The sequence below is a fragment of the Macaca thibetana genome, chromosome 8 (assembly GCF_024542745.1).
Source record: "Macaca thibetana thibetana isolate TM-01 chromosome 8, ASM2454274v1, whole genome shotgun sequence".
Classification (NCBI taxonomy): Eukaryota; Metazoa; Chordata; class Mammalia; order Primates; family Cercopithecidae; genus Macaca; species Macaca thibetana.
This window is the reverse complement of record NC_065585.1, coordinates 126,030,203-126,051,455: the sequence shown is the minus strand read 5'-3', so window position 1 is coordinate 126,051,455 and position 21,253 is coordinate 126,030,203. Positions and strand designations below refer to the sequence as shown.

At 43.3% G+C, this 21,253-nt stretch overlaps 1 protein-coding gene across 10 annotated transcripts in view; it reads right to left on the bottom strand.

Moving 5' to 3' along the window:
• MTUS1 (microtubule associated scaffold protein 1) overlaps positions 1 to 21,253 on the bottom strand; it is a 162,831-nt gene that overhangs the window by 7,088 nt on the left and 134,490 nt on the right. For 6 of the 10 annotated variants that reach the window (XM_050801935.1, XM_050801933.1, XM_050801939.1 and 3 more), the window contains 2 exons: positions 4,883 to 5,085; positions 2,588 to 3,697 (listed from right to left, as the gene is read on the bottom strand). In XM_050801935.1, coding sequence (XP_050657892.1) covers positions 3,566 to 3,697; positions 4,883 to 5,085 — 335 coding nt within the window. In that variant the 3' untranslated portion in view covers positions 2,588 to 3,565. Of the gene's footprint in view, positions 1 to 2,220; positions 2,317 to 2,462; positions 2,537 to 2,587; positions 3,698 to 4,882; positions 5,086 to 21,253 lie in introns of those variants that run through there. The other 4 variants (XM_050801940.1, XM_050801941.1, XM_050801942.1 and 1 more) reach the window with 1 other exon arrangement.

Here is a 21,253-nt window from a genome sequence, read left to right as displayed (position 1 = left end):
TCAGGGAGAATCCAGGAAGGGGCCTTCGGGGATTACTTAATCCAAACCCCTTACTTCACACAGAAAGAGGAAACATGTTGCACGGGTTAAGTGACCTACTCAGGAAAGATCAGGAAAGCTTCCAGAGCTGGAAAGGGTCAGGGAAGGGACTAATACTCAGATCTTCACCTCTAGGTTCTTTAGATAGTTCCCTGAGGCTGGGAGAGGTATGCGTGTGTAGGTGTGGGAGTGGGATGAGGAGAGGCTGGTGAATGCATACAAACATACAGTTAGAGAGAGGAGTAGGTTCTGTGTTCAATAACACAGCAGGGTGACTATAGTTAATATATTGTGTATTTCAAATAGCTACAAGAGAAGATAGGAAATGTTCCAAACAAAGAAATGATACAGATGACGGATACCCTAAACATCCTGACTTGGGCATTACACAGTCTATGATTGTCTCAGCACATCACATGTACCCCGTAAATACATACAAATACTAAGTACCAATTTTTAAATTTCATACATTTTATACAGTGTTATCCTCGTACATAGGATTTTTTTTTAACCTTGAAAATAGTGAATCCTACCTCATTTTTGTTAGAGGGAAAGGCATAACTTACCGTCAGTTTTAGAATTAGAGCATTTACAAGACTTGTACCCTCTGCATTTTCTCCGCCTCGTCTGCCAGCCCGTCCCTTTCTCCTGGACTACAGTCAGACGCACTCTCTTTTTCCGCAGCCTCAGCATGCTTACGTGGCAGAAGCAGTTGGCTGGTTCTGTGTTCCTCAGTCTGACTCTGACTTAGCTTTTCAAAAGCAGCTGCAGTAGAAGAATCCCCTCTGTGTACCGGAGGCTCTTTCAAACCTGTTTCCTGAGCCATCAGTAAGGTTTACACCCTGCATATCTCTGCATATATGTAAGTCTAGATTTCGTCTGAAATCACTGACTCTTCCTAAGAATCTTCTAGAATCTTTGAAGTTTCTTTGACTATAAGCTCATCTAATGTTATCAAATAGCTAGAGGGTCTCCCAATGAGATTATTAGCAGAAGGTCTCACTGAGAGATCCACATATGTACTTTCAGACCTGGCCAGAGATTTAAGTGGAGAAAAGCTTGCTTCAGCAGTCCCAGAGCATAAACATGGAATGAAAATGGTGGTACTAAAGGCAGAAGCAGCCAGGAAAAAAATTTTTTTCAAAAAGACAAAAAAAGGTTGGAGGAAGGCAGGGGAGAAAGGACAAATGTGCCAACAGAAATTTCAGCTTCCAAGAGATTTGTACTTTTCAGAAGTGACATTTATCCATATGATGAAATATTATTCATCCATAAAAAGAAATGAAATACTGAGATAGGCTAAACCACAGATGAACCTTGGAAACTTTATACTAAGTAAAAGATACCAGTCTTAAAGGACCACATGTTGTACAATCAACCTTTTGTATTAATTCCTCAAAATAAGTAAATCCATAGAGATAGGAAGTAGACTGGGGATAGCCTGGTGCTGGGGAATTTGGGGGAAATGGGGAGTGACTGCTAACAGGTCCAGGGTTCCTTTTGGGGTGATAAAAATGTTCTAGAATGAAGTACTGGTGACCAATGGACAACTTTATGAATATACTAAAAGCCACTGAATTTTACATTTTAAAAGAGTGAACTTTTCCTGGCCAATGTGGTGAAACCCCGTTTCTATTAAAAATACAAAAATTAGCTGGGCATGGTGACGCATGCTTGTAATCCCAGCTACTCGGGAGGGTGAGGCAGGAGAATCACTTGAACTAGGGAGTCGGAGGTTGCAGTGAGCCAAGATTGTGCCACTGCACTCCAGCTTAGGTGACAGAGTGAGACTCCATCTCAAAAAAAAAAAGAAAAAAGAAAAAAAAAGAGTGAACTTTGTAGTTTGTAAATTATATCTCAATACAGTGATTTAAAAAAAAAAAAAGTGTTGACATAAAACCCTAATCCTAATTGGCAGTTTCAGTTTCCTTCCTTTTCTGTAGTATTAGCTTAGAACACCAGAAACATCCTGGACTTCATCTGTATGTCAGCTTTTAGGATGGTAAAACAAGACACCAGAGTAAGCAAAGAAGCTCTTTTACACACCTTAGAAAGCACGTTGCCAGACATGAAAAGGATTCCAAACCTGTGTTATTTCTCTGGCTGCTGAGTACTTCAATGACTCTAAAAGGCAATTAAGAAGAAAAATTCCATCCTGATAAAGGAGCACACACAACTTACTAAATTTGCTTTCTCTCTTGCTATTCTTTTTTGTTCTTCTGATTTCAGTTTTTCATTTAAAGCATCATTTTCACTCTTCAGATCACTGATTTGCTTCTAAAACACAAAACAATGAGATGGGGAACATAAGTTAACAAGAAGACCCCAGAAACTCAGCGTACGTACACAGAAACATTAAAACCAAACAAAATCAAAAATGATAATTTTTTTGTGGGGATGCTGGGATATTGGCATTCACCCACCTCTAGCGATTCCTGCTTCTCAGAAAGTAAATCTTCAAGTGATTTCTTTTCTATTTCATGGCCTTTCTTAATTTCTGGGAAGATAAAAGGATATTTTTGAGACAATAACATTCTATAAGATCAATGTACTCCACAACGGTGAAAGCATATAGATGCAGGGGTTGACGAGGAAGCCATATGATGTTACTTTACATCTATGGTATGCTTTTATGTAAACTGGCCATCTGTTCTCAAAGTAGCCTTGAGAGGTGGGCAGGGTAGACATTCCCATTTTATGACTGACAGCACTGAGGCCCACCAAGGCCCACAGAGGCCATGCGACCTTAGGAAAACACTGCGTGCCATTTCAGGGCAGGCTCTCATAAATGCCACTCTAGACTCCTGGTCTGGAAACCCCGTGCTCTCTTGAATTTCCTCTTCATGACCTAAACGTAAGTCTATAATTACACTCATTTCTAGCAGGAAGGAAGAAAAACAATGTTTCCTAAAAGTGTGCCCGGAGCCAGTCACTTTTACACATTATCATCTCTGCCTGACTTTGGGCAACTCTTATTTCTCTGGGGAGAAAGTCCTTGCTGATGGTCACACAGCCGGTTCCCAGCACACGTCCACGCTGCCCTGTAAGGTGCAACTGGTTTAGCAAAGAGACTGTGAGCGACACTGCCGATTCTGTTCTGAAAGCAGTGGCTTACACCCTTGCACTGATGAAAGACGAAAAATAGAAAAGACTCTTTTTCTATTCAGTAAGTGACACCGACATTTCACAGCTCCATTGCTGTGTGGGAGCACTTGGGGTGGATCCTTTACCGTGGATCACAAGATAGAAACTTTTACTTTCAACTTCCCAGGAACCTAAGCCGGCAACCACCATCCCCAAAATAGCCTTTACAATCTTTCGAAGCCCATTCTATTTAACACAAGGCTGGCATTTGTCACTATTATTTGCATCCTTAGTGGGAAAAGGCATCTGTTAACAATGAACAATGCAAAAAGGAACCAAGAACACCCCACCCTGAACACCACAGGGCATTTGCTGAAGCAGAAAGTTAAGACTCATTTCCATCTTAAAACATATCAGGTGGTTCCTTCAGATTTTATTCTGTTTAAAGAAGGAAAAAAGCATCCTTGCCTGAAAGCGAGGCTTCATAGGCCTTCTTGAGCAATTCAACTTTCTCCGAGTGGCTAGCTTCAATTTCCAACTTAGAGGTTTCATGGGCAGCATTTAAGTTGTCAAACTATAAGAAACAAACAAAACCGTGGTTTAACAGTAAAACCAAATGTCCTAAGTGGAATAAGCAAAGCAACCACATTAAGAGACTTCACAGCTTCCCAGGTAAGCTTGGGGTCTAGTTTAAAGGCTCCCCAACACATACAAAGGCCAGGGCAGTGGTTCACACCTGTAACCTCAGCACTCGGGAGGCAGAGGTGGAGGATCACTTGAGCCCAGCAGTTCAAGTCCAGCCTGGGCAATGTCACAAGACTCGGTCTCTAGACACACACAAAGAATGCATAAAGAGCAACCCAACTGGGGTTCACCACTCAGCTCTCCTCTGTCTCCTTCCCTACCCTCAGGAACACAGACACAGAGGCTCTCCAGAGTGATGGATGGAAATGGCTGCATCAGCCACAAGGGAGGACCAGGAATGAGGATATGTTTTACAGTGACAGGGCCACATGCTCTGCGCCTGTCATTTGACCACTCAGGCCCTAGCACGTACCTGGCCTGGAGTAGACACTCTGCAGATAATTACTAAATGAAAAACTGAGTTAAAAAGGGAGCTATGAAATCAGAAAGGTTTGATACTCTATTCAGTGAAAAAAAATAGGGTATTTAAACAAATGCCACTAAAAAAAAAAAATGCAGAACAATAGTTTGGCAGCACAACACCAGGATGTTTATAAGGGATTATTTCTGGGTAGAAAGAAAGGGTTGTTTCCCAATTTTATCTTTTCCTCCTCCTTTTCTTCCCTTCTTTCACTTAACATACATACATTGCTTTGGTCATAGGAAAACTCTTCAATTAAAAAGACATTGTTTCAGAGGTGGGTGGATCATCTGAGGTTGGGAGTACGAGACCAGCCTGGCCAACATGGTGAAACCCTGTCTCTACTAAAAACACAAAAATTAGCTGGGCATGGTGGTGGGTGCCTACAGTCCCAGCTACTCAGGAGGCTGAGGCAGGAGAATCACTTGAACCCAGGAGGCGCGGAGGGTGCAGCGAGCCAAGATCAAGCCACTGTACTCCAGTCTCTAGCCTAGGCAACAGAGTGAGACTCTGTCTTAAATAAACAACAGTAACACACTTTTTATACCTATTAGACTAAAAAACAAAGAGAAGCTCATCAAGGATGTGAATAGCAATCAGGATTCAAGTAAGCAGCAGAGGCCTCAGACAAGCTCTGGCTGCAAAAGCACAGACCTGCTCTTGCAGTTGCATTTTGTACTTCTCTGCTTCTTCAACGTAAGTGTCCCGAAGCTTTTCATACTCCCTGGTGTAAAATTCCTTAAGCCGATTCTCTCGTTCTGTTTTTTCAGCCTGGTGCTGCTGGACAAATGCTTCATACGCTGTTTGTAACTCATTCCTGGCTTTTTCTAACTTCTCACAGGTGGTTGAAGCAGTGACTGAAAACAGATGAGAAAGAAGAGGGAAGAGGTCATTTTATTTGTGAAATGTCCTATATTCACTGCAGTCACACACAGCTGTGATGACACCTGAAGCATAAACCCACGATGTCTCGGGTCTCTGGTGACCCTATGTTCAAACGTAACAGTATGGAACTGAATTGTAAAAAGGAACACGAGGGCAGGGCATGGTGGCTTACACCTGTAATCCCAGCACTTTGAGAGGCTGAGGTGGGGGAATCACCTGAGGTCAGGAGTTCAAGACCAGCCTGGTCAACATGGCGAAACCCTGTCCCTCTTAAAACTACAAAAATTAGCCAGCATGGTAGCAGGTGCCTGTAATCCCAGCTATTTGGGAGAGTGATGCAGAACTGCTTGAACCCGGGAGGCGGAGGTTGTAGTGAGCCAAGATCACGCCACTGCACTACAGCCTGGGTGACAGACTGAGACTCCATCTGGAAACCGCCCCCCCCCATCCAACCAACACACACACACACAAAAAAGTGACTCCCAAGCAGTAAGAGAAGTACTTCAGAAGAGCCAGGTTTCCAAGGGAAGATCCCCTCTCATGCGGTGACCAGTCAATGCAGTGGTCAAGAAAAGAGCCTCGGCCTGGCCGAGACATTTCTTAGGACAAGCGACTCCTCTGTCTCCCAGCCAGCCAGTGTGGCAGAAGCTCATACAAGAGCAAGAAAGACCAGGGAGAACAAACGAGTGGACCTTAAGCTTGTGCTTAATTTCAGCTGATTATAATTTGTGATTTCAAAACTAACTAAAATGAAATATTAGTCTCTATTAAACACAAATCACCAGAGCACAAATATCTTAGGAAATAAAAACACATCTTAAAAGCACCCACACAGGCCAGGCATGGTGGTTTATGCCTATAATTCAAGTATTTTAAGAAGCTGATGCAGGAGAATCATTTGCGCCCAGGAGTTCATGACCAGCCCGTACAACACAGGAAAACCCCATCACTTAAAATTAAAAAAAAAAAAAATTATCCAGGCATGATGGTGTGAGCCTGTAGTCCCTGCTACCAAGGAGGCTGAGGTGGGAGGATCACTTGAGCTCAGGAGGTTGAGGCTGCAGTGAGCCATGACTGCACAACTGTCGGGCAACAGAGTGAGACCCTATCTCAAAAACAAAAAAATTATAAAATGAAAGGTTAAAAAAACTTTATATATGTATATAGAGAGAGAGACAGAGAGAGACAGGGCGAGAGAGAGAGAGAGAGAGAGAGAGAGAGAGACAGGGCGAGAGAGAGAGAGACAGGGCGAGAGAGAGAGAGAGAGAGAGAGAGAGAGACAGGGCGAGAGAGAGAGAGAGAGAGAGAGAGAGAGAGAGAGAGACAGGGCGAGAGAGAGAGAGAGAGAGAGAGAGAGAGACAGGGCGAGAGAGAGAGAGAGAGAGAGAGACAGGGCGAGAGAGAGATAGAGGGAGAGAGACACAGAGAGACAGAGAGACACAGAGAGACAGAGAGACAGAGACAGAGAGACACAGAGACACAGAGAGACAGAGACAGAGAGACAGAGAGAGACAGAGAGACAGAGACAGAGAGACACAGAGACACAGAGAGACACAGAGAGACAGAGAGACACAGAGAGACAGAGAGACAGAGACACAGAGAGACAGAGAGAGACAGAGAGAGACAGAGAGACACAGAGAGACAGAGAGACACAGAGAGTCAGAGAGAGAGACGGAGTCTTGCTCTAACGCCCAGGCTGGAGCGCAATGGCACGATCTTGGCTCACTGCAACCTCCGACTCCCGGGTTCAAGTGATTCTCCTGCCTCAGCCTCCCGAGTACCTGGGATTACAGGTGCATGCCACCACACCCAGCTAATTTTTGTATTTTTAGTAGACACGTGGTTTCACCACGTTGCTCAGGCTCGTCTCGAACTCCTGACCTCGTGATCCGCCTGCCTTGGCCTTCCGGTTAATATATTTTAGAAGGGCAAAGTAATCTGATAAACATAATAGAAAATTAGAGCATCTTATCTCTTCCCTACAACTACCAAAAACAGAATGACTAACAATATAACACATGGCAGAACACACCAAAAGATACATGTACACACACTACAATAAATCCTAGCAAGTCGTGAATTCCTTAGGAAGTCTGACTTTGGACGTCCCCAGTCTTCCGTCATCGAGATGTAAATACAAGCAGACAGGGTACTACTGTAATTGTCAGGGGTACACATGCTGTCCACACCCCCAGAGTGCCCGTGGATTAATACAACACGGTTGCTGGCAAATCTGTTAAATTAACCCTTACCTCTCTTTTGGAAAGGAATAACATATCAGGAGTTGTTGAAGGAAGATTATTTTAGGACAGAGAAAAGGATAATTTAGATCAGTAATTATTTGACCTAAGGAATGTGAAAAATGGCAGGTTCTTAGGAAAATTTCCTACAATGGTGTCGACTTGTTATCTCAGGAACCTGCCATGTGGTGGTAGAAATACCCAAGTCACATGGCCCATATCAGAATTCTTTCAGAGGAAAAGGAGGCCACATTGAAATAATGGCAGGAATAGTGTCTGCTAAAGAGAACCCTTAAAAATTAAATAAATCCACAAATGTTTATTGAAGGGCAAAGAATGAATATTAAAAAAAAAATCCCCAAAACAAAAACTATTTCTCGGTGCCTGGCACAGAATGGGGCTCCTTATCTTGTTTAACCCTCACAGAGGACCTTCCACAACATATAAATAAGGAAACTGCCACAGAGAGGCTAAATCATCTGCCCAGGCACAGAGCTGGCAAGTGTGAGAGGACGGGTTTCGGTGAGCAGTGTGAATTCTGATTCTGTCTGCACCCAAAGCCTGGGTCCCTTCTTTCCCACCAAGCTGTCTCTTGTGCCGGGGCTGGAATGCAGCATCACGGGGCCTCTACTGGAAGACACACAGACAGAGAAGTGGCGGGACCAGGCCAGACCTGAGGGCCCAGGGAGTGGCACTCAGGATAGTTTACATCCAGTCAGGGTGGACCAAAGATTTGGTCTGATTTTTAAAACAATTAAAATAAAAACCAAAAATAAAAACTGTGATGAGGGCTGGGCACAGTGGCTCACGCCTGTAATCCCAGAACTTTGGGAGGTCAAGGTGGGCAGATCATGAGGTCAAAAAATCGAGAAGGAGGACAACATGGTGAAACCCTGTCTCTACTAAAAATACAAAAATTAGCTGGGCATGGTGACGCGTGCTTGCAATCCCAGCTACTCGGGAGGGTGAGGCAGGAGAATCGCTTGAACCTGGGAGGCAGAGGTTCCAGTGAGCCAAGATCGCGCCACTGCACTCCAGCCTGGCGACAGGGAGAAACTTCATCTCAAAAGCAAAAACAAACTGTGATGAAGTTGACATCAAATTAACAATTTTAATTATTTTTAAGTGTACAATTCAGTGGCATTAAATACCCTCACGTCGTTGTGTAAGCTTTGCCATGATCCATTCTCCAGAACGTTACCCCCCAACCTGAAACTCCATACCAATTAAACAGCAACAACCCATCCCCTCCCCTTCCCCAAGGCCCTGGCAGCGACCATTTTACTTTCTTTCTCTATGAATCTGACCACTCAGTACCTCATATACCTGGACTCATATAGTACTTGTCCTGTTGTGACTGTTTATTTCATTTAGCATATGTCCTCAAGGCTCATCCAAGATGTGGGATGTGTCACAATTTCCTTCCTTTTGAAGGCTCAACAGTATTCCATTGTTGGCCGGGTGCAGTGGCTCATGCCTGTAATCCCAGCACTTTGGGAGGCCAAGGCAAGCAGATCGCTTGAGTTCAGGAGTTCGAGACCAGCCTGGCCAACGTGGCGAAACCCCATCTCTACTAAGAATACAAAAATTATCCCAGCATGATGGTGCACATCTATAGTCCCAGCTACTGGGGAGGCTGAGGCAGGAGAATTGCTTGAACCCAAGAGGTGGCGGTTGCAGTGAGCCAAGATGACGCCACTGCACTCCGGCCTGGGTGACAGAGCAAGACTCTGTGTCAAATAATAATAATAATGATAATATTCCATTGTACGTACAGATGACATCTGTGCATCCACTGACCATACACGGACACTTGGGTTGCCTCCACCTTTGGCTATTGTGAGTAATGCTGCTATGAACGCCAGGGGACAAATACATGCCTGAGTCCCTGCTTTCAATTCTTTGGTGTACATACCCAGAAGGAATTGATGACTCATATGGCAATTCTATTATTAACTATTTGAAGGACTATGGTAGTCTTTTCCATAGTGGTTGAACCATTCTACATTCCCATCAGCAGTACCACACACAAGGGTTCCAATCTCTCCACATCTTCACCAGAACCTATTTTAGTTTTTCTTTTCTTTTTTTGTTTTTTTGAGATGGAGTCTCACTCTGTCGCCCAGGCTGGAGTGTAATGGCCGGATCTCAGCTCACTGCAAGCTCCGCCTCCCGGGTTTCCGCCATTCTCCTGCCTCAGCCTCCTGAATAGCTGGGACTACAGGCGCCCGCCACCTCGCCCGGCTAGTTTTTTGTATTTTTTAGTAGAGACGGGGTTTCACCGTGTTAGCCAGGATGGTCTCGATCTCCTGACCTCATGATCCATCCGTCTCGGCCTCCCAAAGTGCTGGGATTACAGGCTTGAGCCACCGCGCCCGGCCTATTTTAATTTTTCAAATATATATAACAGCCATCCTAATGAGTACATCACTGTGGTTATGATTTGGTCAGTAGATTTTCAAATTGAGCCATGTGATAGAAATTAAATTCTGGCATCAAGGGTGAAAATCCTATCCCAGCATGAGCAATGGTGGGAGACGGAATGGTGAGCCTTGGCGACTAAGAAACTCACAAAGCAGAAAAGATAGAACCCATAAAGACAGATGGAGGCCAGATTACAGGGGCCATCGCATGGAACTCAAGCCTTTAGGACTGAACATTAAAAGTTTTTTTTTTCCTTTAAAAGAATTTAGTAAAAGATAGTGACAGTCTTGATTGCTGGAAGTTTTTTTTTTTTTTTCCTTTAAAAGAATTTAGTAAAAGAGAGTGATGGTCCTGACTGTTGGAAGTTTTTTTCTTTTTTTCATTTAAAAGAATTCAGTAAAAGATAGTGATGGTCTTGACTGCTGAAGAACATTCTCTTCACATTCACTTTTCCTTCTATTACACTAGTAACCACAGAAGAAAAAATGACTCAAGACGTCCAATGTTAGTCAAACGAGTAAACACAGCATTACCTTCTGCCAAGTAACTTTCCGACTCTGAAGGCTCCTCGTGTGAATCTCATACTAGAACTTTCTATGAAAACCTACAACTTCGCAAGCCACTGGTGAAATCATCAAATAACTTTCCAGTCAGAGAAATTCTAGTTTCATGCAGCCTTTTCACTTGCTTTTCTTAAAATTTCAGATATTCCCCAAGTTAGAAAAAGAAAAGTAAGAACATGATCTGAACCCATCTGGAAGCTCTTATCCGGGACAGAAACATCTAAGTGAATTCAGGGACTCAGCAATACACAAGAGACTGCCTTCAAGCCCTGGGCTAGAAGAGCCTTGAAGCAGACGTTAACAGCAGGCTACCCTGGCTGATTTTAACGCATCTGTTTATAATAAAAATACTGTTGGCCTGAATATATAATTATGGCACATCAGCCTTTAAAACCAAATAGGATACACAAAAGTCCTTTCCCATTAGCCATGGGACAGGGCTGTTTCTCTGTTTACCAAAAAAAAAAAAAGGCAGCTCTGAAGTTTTGTTGGCCACCATAAGTGAGGTGAAGGGAGGACACATGGGAAGAAACGGGAAGGAGAAAGGGAGAAAATGGGTCACATGGGAGAACGGGAGGTTCACTGCTGTTATTGCGACAGTCCAAAGCGGCAGGCCCAGCCCCAGACGGTGACATCAGCCTGCAGCTGTGCACAGACCTTTGCTCTGTTTACTGGCCTGGTGTGCTGCTGGGGAACAGCTGGGCTGCAGTCATCACTCACACTAATAGCTTTAGTTTGAAAAACCTGGCCTGGGCTCTGAAGGAAACATTTATTTGGCATAAAGAACTCAAGAAGAACTTTTTAAAGGAAGCACGTGTAAACACTGTGTTAAAGGTTCTCAGAGCGCTCCTCGACAGCTGTGACATAATGTGTGTGTGTGGCGGTGGGGGGCGTGCATAACCCTGATTTGAGGCCGTGGACTTTCCTATGCACTGACTACAGCTTAGGGGAGATTTATGGTACCACCTGTGTGTGCTCTAGCCCCTATCCTCAGTGTAGTCTCTTCTTGCTTATTCTCCAGAATTCCACTCACTTTCAATTAATCAGACGTCTGCCCAACAAAGCCAAAACCAAACATTAAATGGTTCTGAATTTACATCAAGTGAGCATGGAACTTTCCCCCAGTGATACATGCGACTGTTTAAAAGTAGGTATTACACAAACACAAAGGTAAAGTAGTCCTTTTGTCCCTTTTTTTTTTTTTGAGACAGAGTCTTGCACTGTTGCCTGGGCTAGAGTGCAGTGGCACGATCTCGGCTCACTGCAACCTCCTCCTCCTGGGTTCACGCGATTCTCCTGCCTCAGCCTCCCGAGTAGCTGGGACTACAGGTGCCCGCCACCACACTTGGCTAATTTTTTGATTTTTTAGTAGAGACAGGGTTTCACTATGTTGGGCAGACTGGTCTCGAACTCCTGACCTTGTGATCTGCCCACCTCAGCCTCTCAAGTGCTGGAATTACAGGTGTGAGATACTGCGCCCAGCCTCTGTTGTTTTAATCGTTCTATTAGTTGATTTTGTTTTTAAAGCATGTATATGATTAAGAACACCAACAAACCACTGCTTGTAGGAGAACTGTTGGGCAACTTTTGTATACACGTTTGTAAACCATGAAAGCTATCTCCAGCAATCTAGCTTAAAAGAGGAAATACAGTTCTCAGGATTTCAGGAAAAAGAAAAGAGAAAGGAAGAAAGGAGAAGGGGGGAAGGGAGGAAGGGAGGAAAGGAGAAGAAAAGGCAGACTCATGTACAAAATCATCTCTAAAGTATAAGGCCATATTGAGATTAGAAGTCAGTATTTTCACTCTGTAATGAACCACCCGAGAATTCTAGGCCAGTGGCCCTCCCTGACAGTTTAAATCATGGATAGCTGAGCAAGAAAAAAAAAAATCGTAACAAGTGAAATGCTAAGTTTTGCTTTTCAAATAATTATCAGGATGATATGTGGAAAATGTCCAGTGCCACAGTCAAACATAATCTCTGGAAAACAGAGCTGGAGTCCTCCCAGGTCCTTCAGCACTGAGCCCTGCAGAGCAGGAGTGAAGCCATTACTTAATTAGTCCTCATGGCTTTTTCTCAGAGGGGAAGGTCAGACTTCTATTATTTCCATCTCATAGAGACTCATTTCCCTTTGTTAATTGATAAATGTACTGTTTACAGAGAAAAGCATTACATAGCCATGGCCTGACATTGTTAATATTCTTTTGAAATGATACAGAGCTTTCCTAGTTTTTATATCTGAGTAGCACGCTTCACTATGAGATGACCAAAAATATTTTAATGCTCAAGAACATAAATAAATGTCCTAGTAGAATAGAGCCAAAATTACTTGGGTTCAAATCTCAGTCACACCACTTAGCTGCTACATCACTCGAGCAAATTACTTAAACTTTCTAAGCCTACATTTTTTTTTTTCTTTTGAGATGGAGTCTTCCTCTATCACCCAGGCTAGAGCGTAGTGGCGCAATCTCAGCTCACTGCAACCTCCGCCTCCCGGGTTTAAGTGATTCTCTTGCCTCAGCCCCTTGAATAGCTGGGATTACAGGCATGCACCACCATACCCGGCTAATTTTTATATTTTTAGTAGAGACAGGGTTTCACTATGTTGGCCAGGCTGCTCTAGAACTGCTGACCTCAAATGATCCACTTGCTTCGGCCTCCCAAAGTGCTGAGATTACAGGCATGAGCCACCGTACCTTGCCTAAGCCTACATTTCTTCATTTTTAAAATGGAGATAATATTAGTCCCTTCTCTATAGGATGAAATAGCACAGGTGAAGCACTCACCCCAGTGCTTGGCCACAGTAACTGCAGATAAACTGTATAACTGTTATAGCTTGCAAGAGTCCACTGATTCCAATGTGTTTGAAGATTCCTGGTAGACAGGCTTGGGGTTAAGTAACAGAAATTTAACAGTTAACAAGCAGCATTGCTGGCCTAGTATTCGAATTTGATGCATATGCACGCACACACATAGGTATTACGGTGGAGTATACACTCACTTCAAGTCTTCACCTTCCACTATTATTGTTCTCGACATTATATGCAATAGAATTTTCCTAATTTGGAGGAGGTTTTATGTAAATCAGACCTAAAATATAAAAAGAAAAGTGCCAGGCAAATTTTCATAGTGCCACATAAGAGATTATGATAGAAAGAAGAGACGAACAGGAAAAAGAGATGATTCCATTCCCAAATTGCATACATGCACCTTTCCCGGACACTCCGGCCAGCCTGCTGTGGGCGGCAACTCTCGCCCACCCCACCTCGAAATCCCCACCTCTGCACCAGCTAGGATGGAGAAGAGCAGCCTGCCTCCAGCTCTGCCTGCAGTGGGCCCCGCACTCTCTCTTGGCCGCCTGGGAAACTGGCCTCCTCCTCTCAGTTCTGGGCTCCTTGACTTCTTTCTTCAACAGCACATACCCAATACACTTCTCAGGCTAAACTCTCACTTCTCTTGTGCCCCACCCCCAGAACCAGGAGGCGACGCTACCTTCTACTGTAGAGTGTGATAATGTCATAACATTCCACGAGGGGAAATCCGATCACCACACACGTCCATGGCAAGTGACTATGCTGGTGACTCTCTTAGGCCAGGGTCTAACCTGGTTTGAAAGTGGAGGTAGTAATATCACCGAACAGGTAACCAAGAAGTTGTTTTTAAACATCAAGTTGATGCTTTGTGGACAGGCAGTGGCCGAAAGAAGAAAAAGGTGGGACCTAGACTAGCCCACAAATAGGCATGTCCAGTTTCCTGGGTCTCCGTGTCCTGATATGGAAGGTAGGAACTAATACCACCTGTTCGGCCAACCATATAGATTGGTGAGAGTAAAGTGAAACAGAGTTACTGTTACGCCTGGTAGAAAAAGTCTCCCCAGCCTGTGGAATACTCCGCTACTCCCAGAGTGCCAGGGTTTCCGTCTCTAAAGATACTTTGTCAAATGACCACGAAATTTTGCAGACAAGTGGTAGACAAGGTTCTTTTTCTGAATTTCAAAATTATCTCCAAATGGCTTTCTGATTGCTCTTGGGCATTAAATCAACGAATCAATAAGAGCTCATTTCAAAGTCTTCCATAAATCATAAATTATTAGGAACTTACTTTTTACAGAAGGCCTGCACTATCAAATCAATCCTCCCATAAATGCCACTTCACCTTTAAAACTCAGTTCATACTTTACAAGGTGCTCTCATATTTGTTTCATGTAATGTAACAATGCTCTGAATGAATAAAATAGGTATTATCATACATCCCATTTTACTAAAGAAGAATGGAAATGGCAGAGCTGGATCTACAACTCCAGCCTCTTTTTTGTTGCTGTTGTTGTGTTTTGAGTAGATACGGGGTTTCACCATGTTGGCAAGGCTGCTCTCTAACTCCTGGCCTCAAGCGATCTGCCCACCTCAGCCTCCCAAAGTGCTGGGATTACAGGCTTGAGCCACCGTGCCCAGCCCTAGAACTCCAGCCTCTTTGAGAGCCTAAGCACAGAACACCCAACGAGATCTGACTGGCTCCTTTTCCCAGCCTGAGATTGAGTAGAGAGAAGTTAATTCACACGTACCATGGACGCCTGGGGGTAGCAGGGCTTAATTCTCCTGTGGAAGCACTGCTGAAAAGACTCCAAGATAAGGCAGGTAAAAAAATGACCTTTTTCTCGCTCTATTGGTTAGTGCTGACCAAGTGTGACTCTCAGGTGGGAAGAGAATTCCACTCAGCCAGCCTGTCTTCCATCTCCATCTTGGCGCCTAGGTACCAGCTGGGCCTCCCCTAAGCTTCTCGCCTCTCCCTGCCAATGTTCCGCCTCCCAGCCTTGAAGAGAAGCCTGCAAAGGCCTTGCTGTTTTTCAGCTCATTCACTGGCCAACATGCTGCAGAACAGATGCTCTCTCTTTTTTTTTTTTAAATCACAACAGCAAACACTCCATGTACAAACGAAAACATTTAGGAATAAAAGTGGGCTGGAGGCGAGAGCACAGCTGAATAACGGACAATCTGTTCTAAGACTCAGCCCTGAGAGAAGTGAGGCAGACTTTAAAGGAATCCTATTTCCATCAAGAGTTTCAATGTAAAAAAAAAAAAAAAAAAAAAAAAAGGGCGATTTCGAGTCAGGTACTGTTCTGCCTCTCCTCCTCCCTGACGGATCACTTTTTAGGGTGCAAGGGCCAAAAAGGCTGCTATAAGCCCTTGGCATGTGTAACATTTGAAAGCTTGTTTATAAGAATGTACTCAATTCAGTTGGAGTTACTTCATATTGTCCTTACTATGCTTATTTGATATATATATATCTCTCTCTCACATATATATATAAATATATGTATCAAATAAATATACATATATACATTTTTTTTACATAAAAGAAACAATATTCTAGAGAGCCAGAGCAGTGTCAAAGGGTAGTCCTGGGGCACCTACATGAGAACCACCTGGATGATCATTAAAAGTGCAGACTCCTCCTCAATTTCCATTAAGGGAGAGGTTCTGCTTTATTTTTCTTTGTAGGTAGCCAAGGCTGTACTCAGATATTGCTAATGGGGAAGAAACACTGGTCTCCTGTTAACCTGAGGACACTAGGGCCAGAGGTCAGGAAGAGGGACCACTGTCCCCATCAACACATCTTTCTAGACGTGCTGCCTCTCCTTCTATAATTGTAAAGCACCTATTACTATTCCTTAAAGCCCACAGCGGGGTTAGTAGGATGATGGATATAGGAGATGTTGGCATTAAAAAAAAAAAAAAGTGCAGATTCCTGGACTTCATCCCCAGCCAACGGAGTCAGAAGCAACGGGCATGAGAATTGAGGATCTGCATTTCAACCAGGTCCATTTTCGTACACAATAAAGTTTGGGAACCACTATTCTACACGATAAGGTATTAAATCAGGAAAATCACAAGTTGAGAGACTGGAGTTAGGACAAGGAACAGGACAAGGAGGAACACTCAGTGGGTTTCAAACACAGGTACCATCAGTAAAACTGCGTATCCGCAGGTGAAAAAACATGGCCTTCTACTTATAAAGACAGCCGACCAAAGTCCAAATTGAGGGCAGATGTGGACAGGAAGAGAATGAGCTAAGTTTGAGGTGGCTATCAACTCAGTCTTCAAACAAGTCAGGGACATAAACAGCCCTGTTTTGGTGTACACTTGGTTTTCAGTATATTAATAGATTTTTTCATTAAAGCCTACTTCAAGAAAAATCACTTCTGGAATTTTACAACTCAGAAGCGACTTACCTGTAAAGAGTTTGAAATGTATTTTAAATACATAGCCTTGTTAAACCAAAATTGTAGATAAAAACGGAACAGTGAATGAATCAACACATTCCATATGGTGTGGGGCAGTCCGAAGTTCACGGACACTGGGGAAGTGCTGATTAGACAATGTGTATACTGCTTTTGGCAATACACTGTTTTTTGCAACCTACTTTCCTCAGTAAGATATATTTTAACAATATTTCTTAAACTCTTGATTAGAAGAAAATTATTCCAAAAGTAGCTATCCATGCAAACTAGTGTTTATTTCATATAATTTTCCAATCTTTCAAATCATTTCATCAGACTTTCCCTGTGGTGACTACCAGAAGATTGGTGGTCTAGCCATCTTGGGTTCTTAGGCAAGCTCTATGATTTCTAGCTTCCCTTGGGAAGTTACTTAACCTCTGAGCCTCAATTTTTTTTTTTTTTTAAATACAGTGCAGATGAACAGACAGAGCTGAACATTGTTTGTTAGGGATGAGTAGGCACCAAATACACAATGCTGTTATACTTAGCTCATAATTTTCATGCATAAAAAATCAACTGGTCTTTTTATACTATTATGGGAAGGCCAGGCATTTTTAGAGAATTAAGGATTAAAATCTTGTTGCACAAAATAGAAATAATCAGGACTAATGTATAAAAAGATGAGAGTTACCTGTTAATTGCGATGGCTCAAAGTAATTTTGAAATACGAAGTAACTCTTTCTTCATTAATTTAGATCAAGCTTGTCCAACTCCCAGCCTGCATGTGGCCCAAGACAGCTTTGAATGTGGCCCAACACAAATTTGTAAACGTTCTTAAAACATGATGAGATTTGTGATTCTTTTTTTCTTTTAGTCATCAGCTATTGCTAGTGTTAGTGTATTTTATGTGTGGCACTAGACAATTCTTCTTCTTCCAATGTGCCCCAGGGAAGCAAAAAGATTGGACACCCCTGATTTAGATGCAAAGTCTGATTCCAAGGAGTAACATTAATAAAAAGCAAAAAGAACCCAAAAGATCATAATCATGGTCCTCTATTGCACCAGTTTTTATTCAACATGACTCTAGAAAGAAGCTTATCCTAGAGGCAAAATGTCTGTTGCAGATGTAGACCGTTTTAAATTTAACTATAATCTATTTCAAAGACTGACACTTCCAAAATGCTCTGATTAACTGGGATGGTCGGACATAATCTACAATGCATCCAAGAGAATTATAGCTCTCCTTTATGACCATGCATTCCTAAAGGACAATAATTTTTTCTTTGCAAGATGTGGATTGTATTTTTTAATTATTCTGACTCTGCTTTATTTAAACTTTTACTTGACGTTCAGAGGTACACGTGCAGGTTTGTTATACAGGTGAACTTGAGTCACAGGAGTTTGTTGTACAGATTATTTCATCACCCAGGTACTAAGCCCAGCACCCGATAGTTATTTTTTCTGCTCCTCTCCCTCCTCCCGCCCTCCACCCTCAAGGAGGCCCCAGTGTCTGTTGTTCCCCTCTTGGTGTCCGTATGTGTTTGTCATAGAAATGTTAAACAGTTTATAGAAAAACATTTGTGCATTAAGAAAACACTGAGTATTAGCATATTTTACGAAGAAAACTACCTTTCCCTAGCTACCATTGTTGGTAATAAAATCATTCATTCGTTGAAGTCTAAGCACCTGGTAAGCGCCAAGCACAAGGTGGGAGAGCTATAAAAATAAGGAGCTACTGGCCCTGCCCTTGAAGAGTTCCTAATTCCAGATGGCAAGAAGAGGTCTATAAACAAATCACTGGAAGAAACAAAACCTTAAATGTGTACAAGGTGCCTTGAAAGGCATATTAGAAGGCACAATTAACTTGCTTGAAAGATGTGGGCGAAATTCAACTGAAGATATTTTAGCTACGACTTAAAAACTGAGTAAATGAGAAGGAGCTTGAGGGGTCCATGATGGGAGGGGAGTGGAAAAAGGAGCATGCACTCCAGGCAGAGAGGATACCGTGCAAAAGATGTGGACAAGACGTGCTAATGAACCCACGGCTGGGGCCTGGGAGGGGAAAGGAGGCGTGAATAAAGGGGAAAGAGTGCCTAGACATGAATTTGGACTGGAAGATTTCAGTCAGTCAAATCACAATGGTGTGCTTAGTATGTCTGGATTTTTTCCCCCAAGGCCAAGCTGGAGTCTTTTGTGTTTGTTAAAAATGTCCAGTAGAGGCCGGGCGCAGTGGCTCAAGCCTGTAATCCCAACACTTTGGGAGGCCAAGGCAGGTGGACCACCTGAGGTCAGGAGAGTTCGAGACCAGTCTGGCCAACATGGTGAAACCTCGTCTCTACTAAAAACACAAGAAGTCGCCAGGAATGGTGGTGCACACCTGTCATCCCAGCTACTCGGGAGGCTGAGCAGGACAATCACTTGAATACAGGAGGTGGACGTTGCAGTGACCCAGGATGAAGCCACTGCATTCCATCCTGGGTGACGGGGTAAAAACTCCTTCCAAAAAAAAAACCCAAAACACAAAATGTCCAGTAGCGACACATGTCAGCTTTACTCTAAGTATAATTAATTCTGGCCGCAAGTGGAGAGCAGATCACAGGCCAGGAGGCAAGGTGGCCTGTGGGGTAGCTGTTGCAGTAACTTCCAGGTGAGAAATTGTGGGACTTAAAGCGGCAGCAGCCAGAATGCTGAGCAGGGATGGATCCAAGTGGCATTTAGGACACAGATTGACATGCACATGGAGGTTGGGGGAACAGGAGTGTGATTTCAGTTGTTAGCTTGGGTGTTAAGTGAATCATATCACCATCATCAAAGCCGAGGAACAGGGGTGAATGAGGAGACGCTGCATGGCCAGGAAGGAAGGGGCTGGGTCATCAGGAAGGTCTGATGATACTGGACTGGCTCACCTGGGGGCAGCACCTCACTGAGAAGCATCTGCAGCTTGGGAAGGAGAGGACCAGAAAAATAAATCTGAGTCATTCTTGTATAGGTAGTAGTGGAAACCATGGGAATGGATGAGAAAACAGCTGGCAATGAAACCCTTGCTATATACTATGACACTATTTAATGGGTAAGTGAACTTACGGGACAGCCACTTGATAGACATTCCCCCAGCCCATTAAAGGTGATCACAATGAAGACCGCGAGGCAATGTAGAAAAGTGCTTGACCTGTCCAGTTAAAAAGATCACAGCAGACATCTGACCAGGTGCAATGGCTCACATCTGTAATCCCAGCACTTTGGGAGGCTGAGGCGGGTGGATCACTTGAATCGAGCATTCGAGACCAGCCTGGCCAATATGGTGAAACCCTGTCTCTACTAAAAATACAAAAATTAGCCCAGCATGGTGATGTGCACCTGTAATCCCAGCTATTCGGGAGGCTAGGTAGGAGAATTGCTTGAATCCAGGAGATGGAGGATGCAGTGAGCCGAGACAGTGCCACTGCACTCCAGCCTGGGCAACAGAGCAAGACCCTGTCTTTAAAAAAAAAAAAAAAAGATCAGAGTAGGCATTTAACATACACAAATCTCAAAAGTATTATGAAAGAAGCCAGAGACAAAAAACAGCATACTATATCTTTCCATTTAAATGAGAATCTAGTTCAGACAAAACCTCTGATGATAAAGGTTAAATCAGTGTTTGCTTCTCGGGGGAGGGGTGTTCCACTGTGAAATGGCATGAGGGAATTTTCTGGATTGACAGAAACAGTCCATGCTTGATAAGGATGTAGGTTTTAGGAGTACATGTCTGTCAAAACTGATGGAATAATTAGTATTCCATTGTATGAAAATTATACCTTAATTTAAAAAAATCATAGTATGAAGTTGTATATATTCATATAAACTAAGAAAAGGGAATATGCAAATAAAGTTACGTCAGGGCAGTGGAGCTACAGGCTGTTTTCTTTCCATTTAAAAATTTTAATTTTCATACACTGTTCTAAAAAAAAAAAAAAGAACTTTAAAACTTCAAATGCCTAAAAATATTTATCAATGACCCAGGAAAATAGAAAGCATATTATATTATGTTTCCATAGGAAACAGAAAAGAATCTCTACAATTATGGACTTTACACCTGAAGGTAACAAGAAAACACAAGAGACAGTAAAGATATCAACGTGGAGTATCAAAGAATCACTGGACCAAGGGGGCACTTGTAAGAGTTTCTGCAGAAGCTAAGTACCAGGGCTTCCATGAGGGGAGGGAGGCTCAGACGCTGGAAACACGCAGGCCGCTTTGGATGCTGGCACGGTGAGAGTGAGAGGACAATGGGGAAGTCAGCGGATGCGGGGACAGCGGCAGGCTGCTAGATTGGAAAAGTGGAAAGCACAGACTCTACCTGGGTTTCAGTGGCCCTGAGTTTATCAGCTGTCCTCTTTCTTTGCAGTTCTTAATAGTTTGGGTACCTTGTCTCAACTTTCGTAGAGAAGGTGAAGAAACATTACCCAATGGGAGAGTGACACTAACTCCCATCGCCCCACCCCCATTATTTTGGAGGGGAAAAGTGGGTGCTTTGATGACGGCGATAGTGGCAGCTCTCTTTCCTTGAGTTGCGGTGATGGGCCAGGCACTACATCACTGCTTTACATGTGTTACTATTTTATTCAAGCCCCACAATAACCCAGCAAAATATATACTGATTTCATATCACCAGTGAAAAAACCATACTCAAAGAAGTTAGGTAACATCCAACTAGGA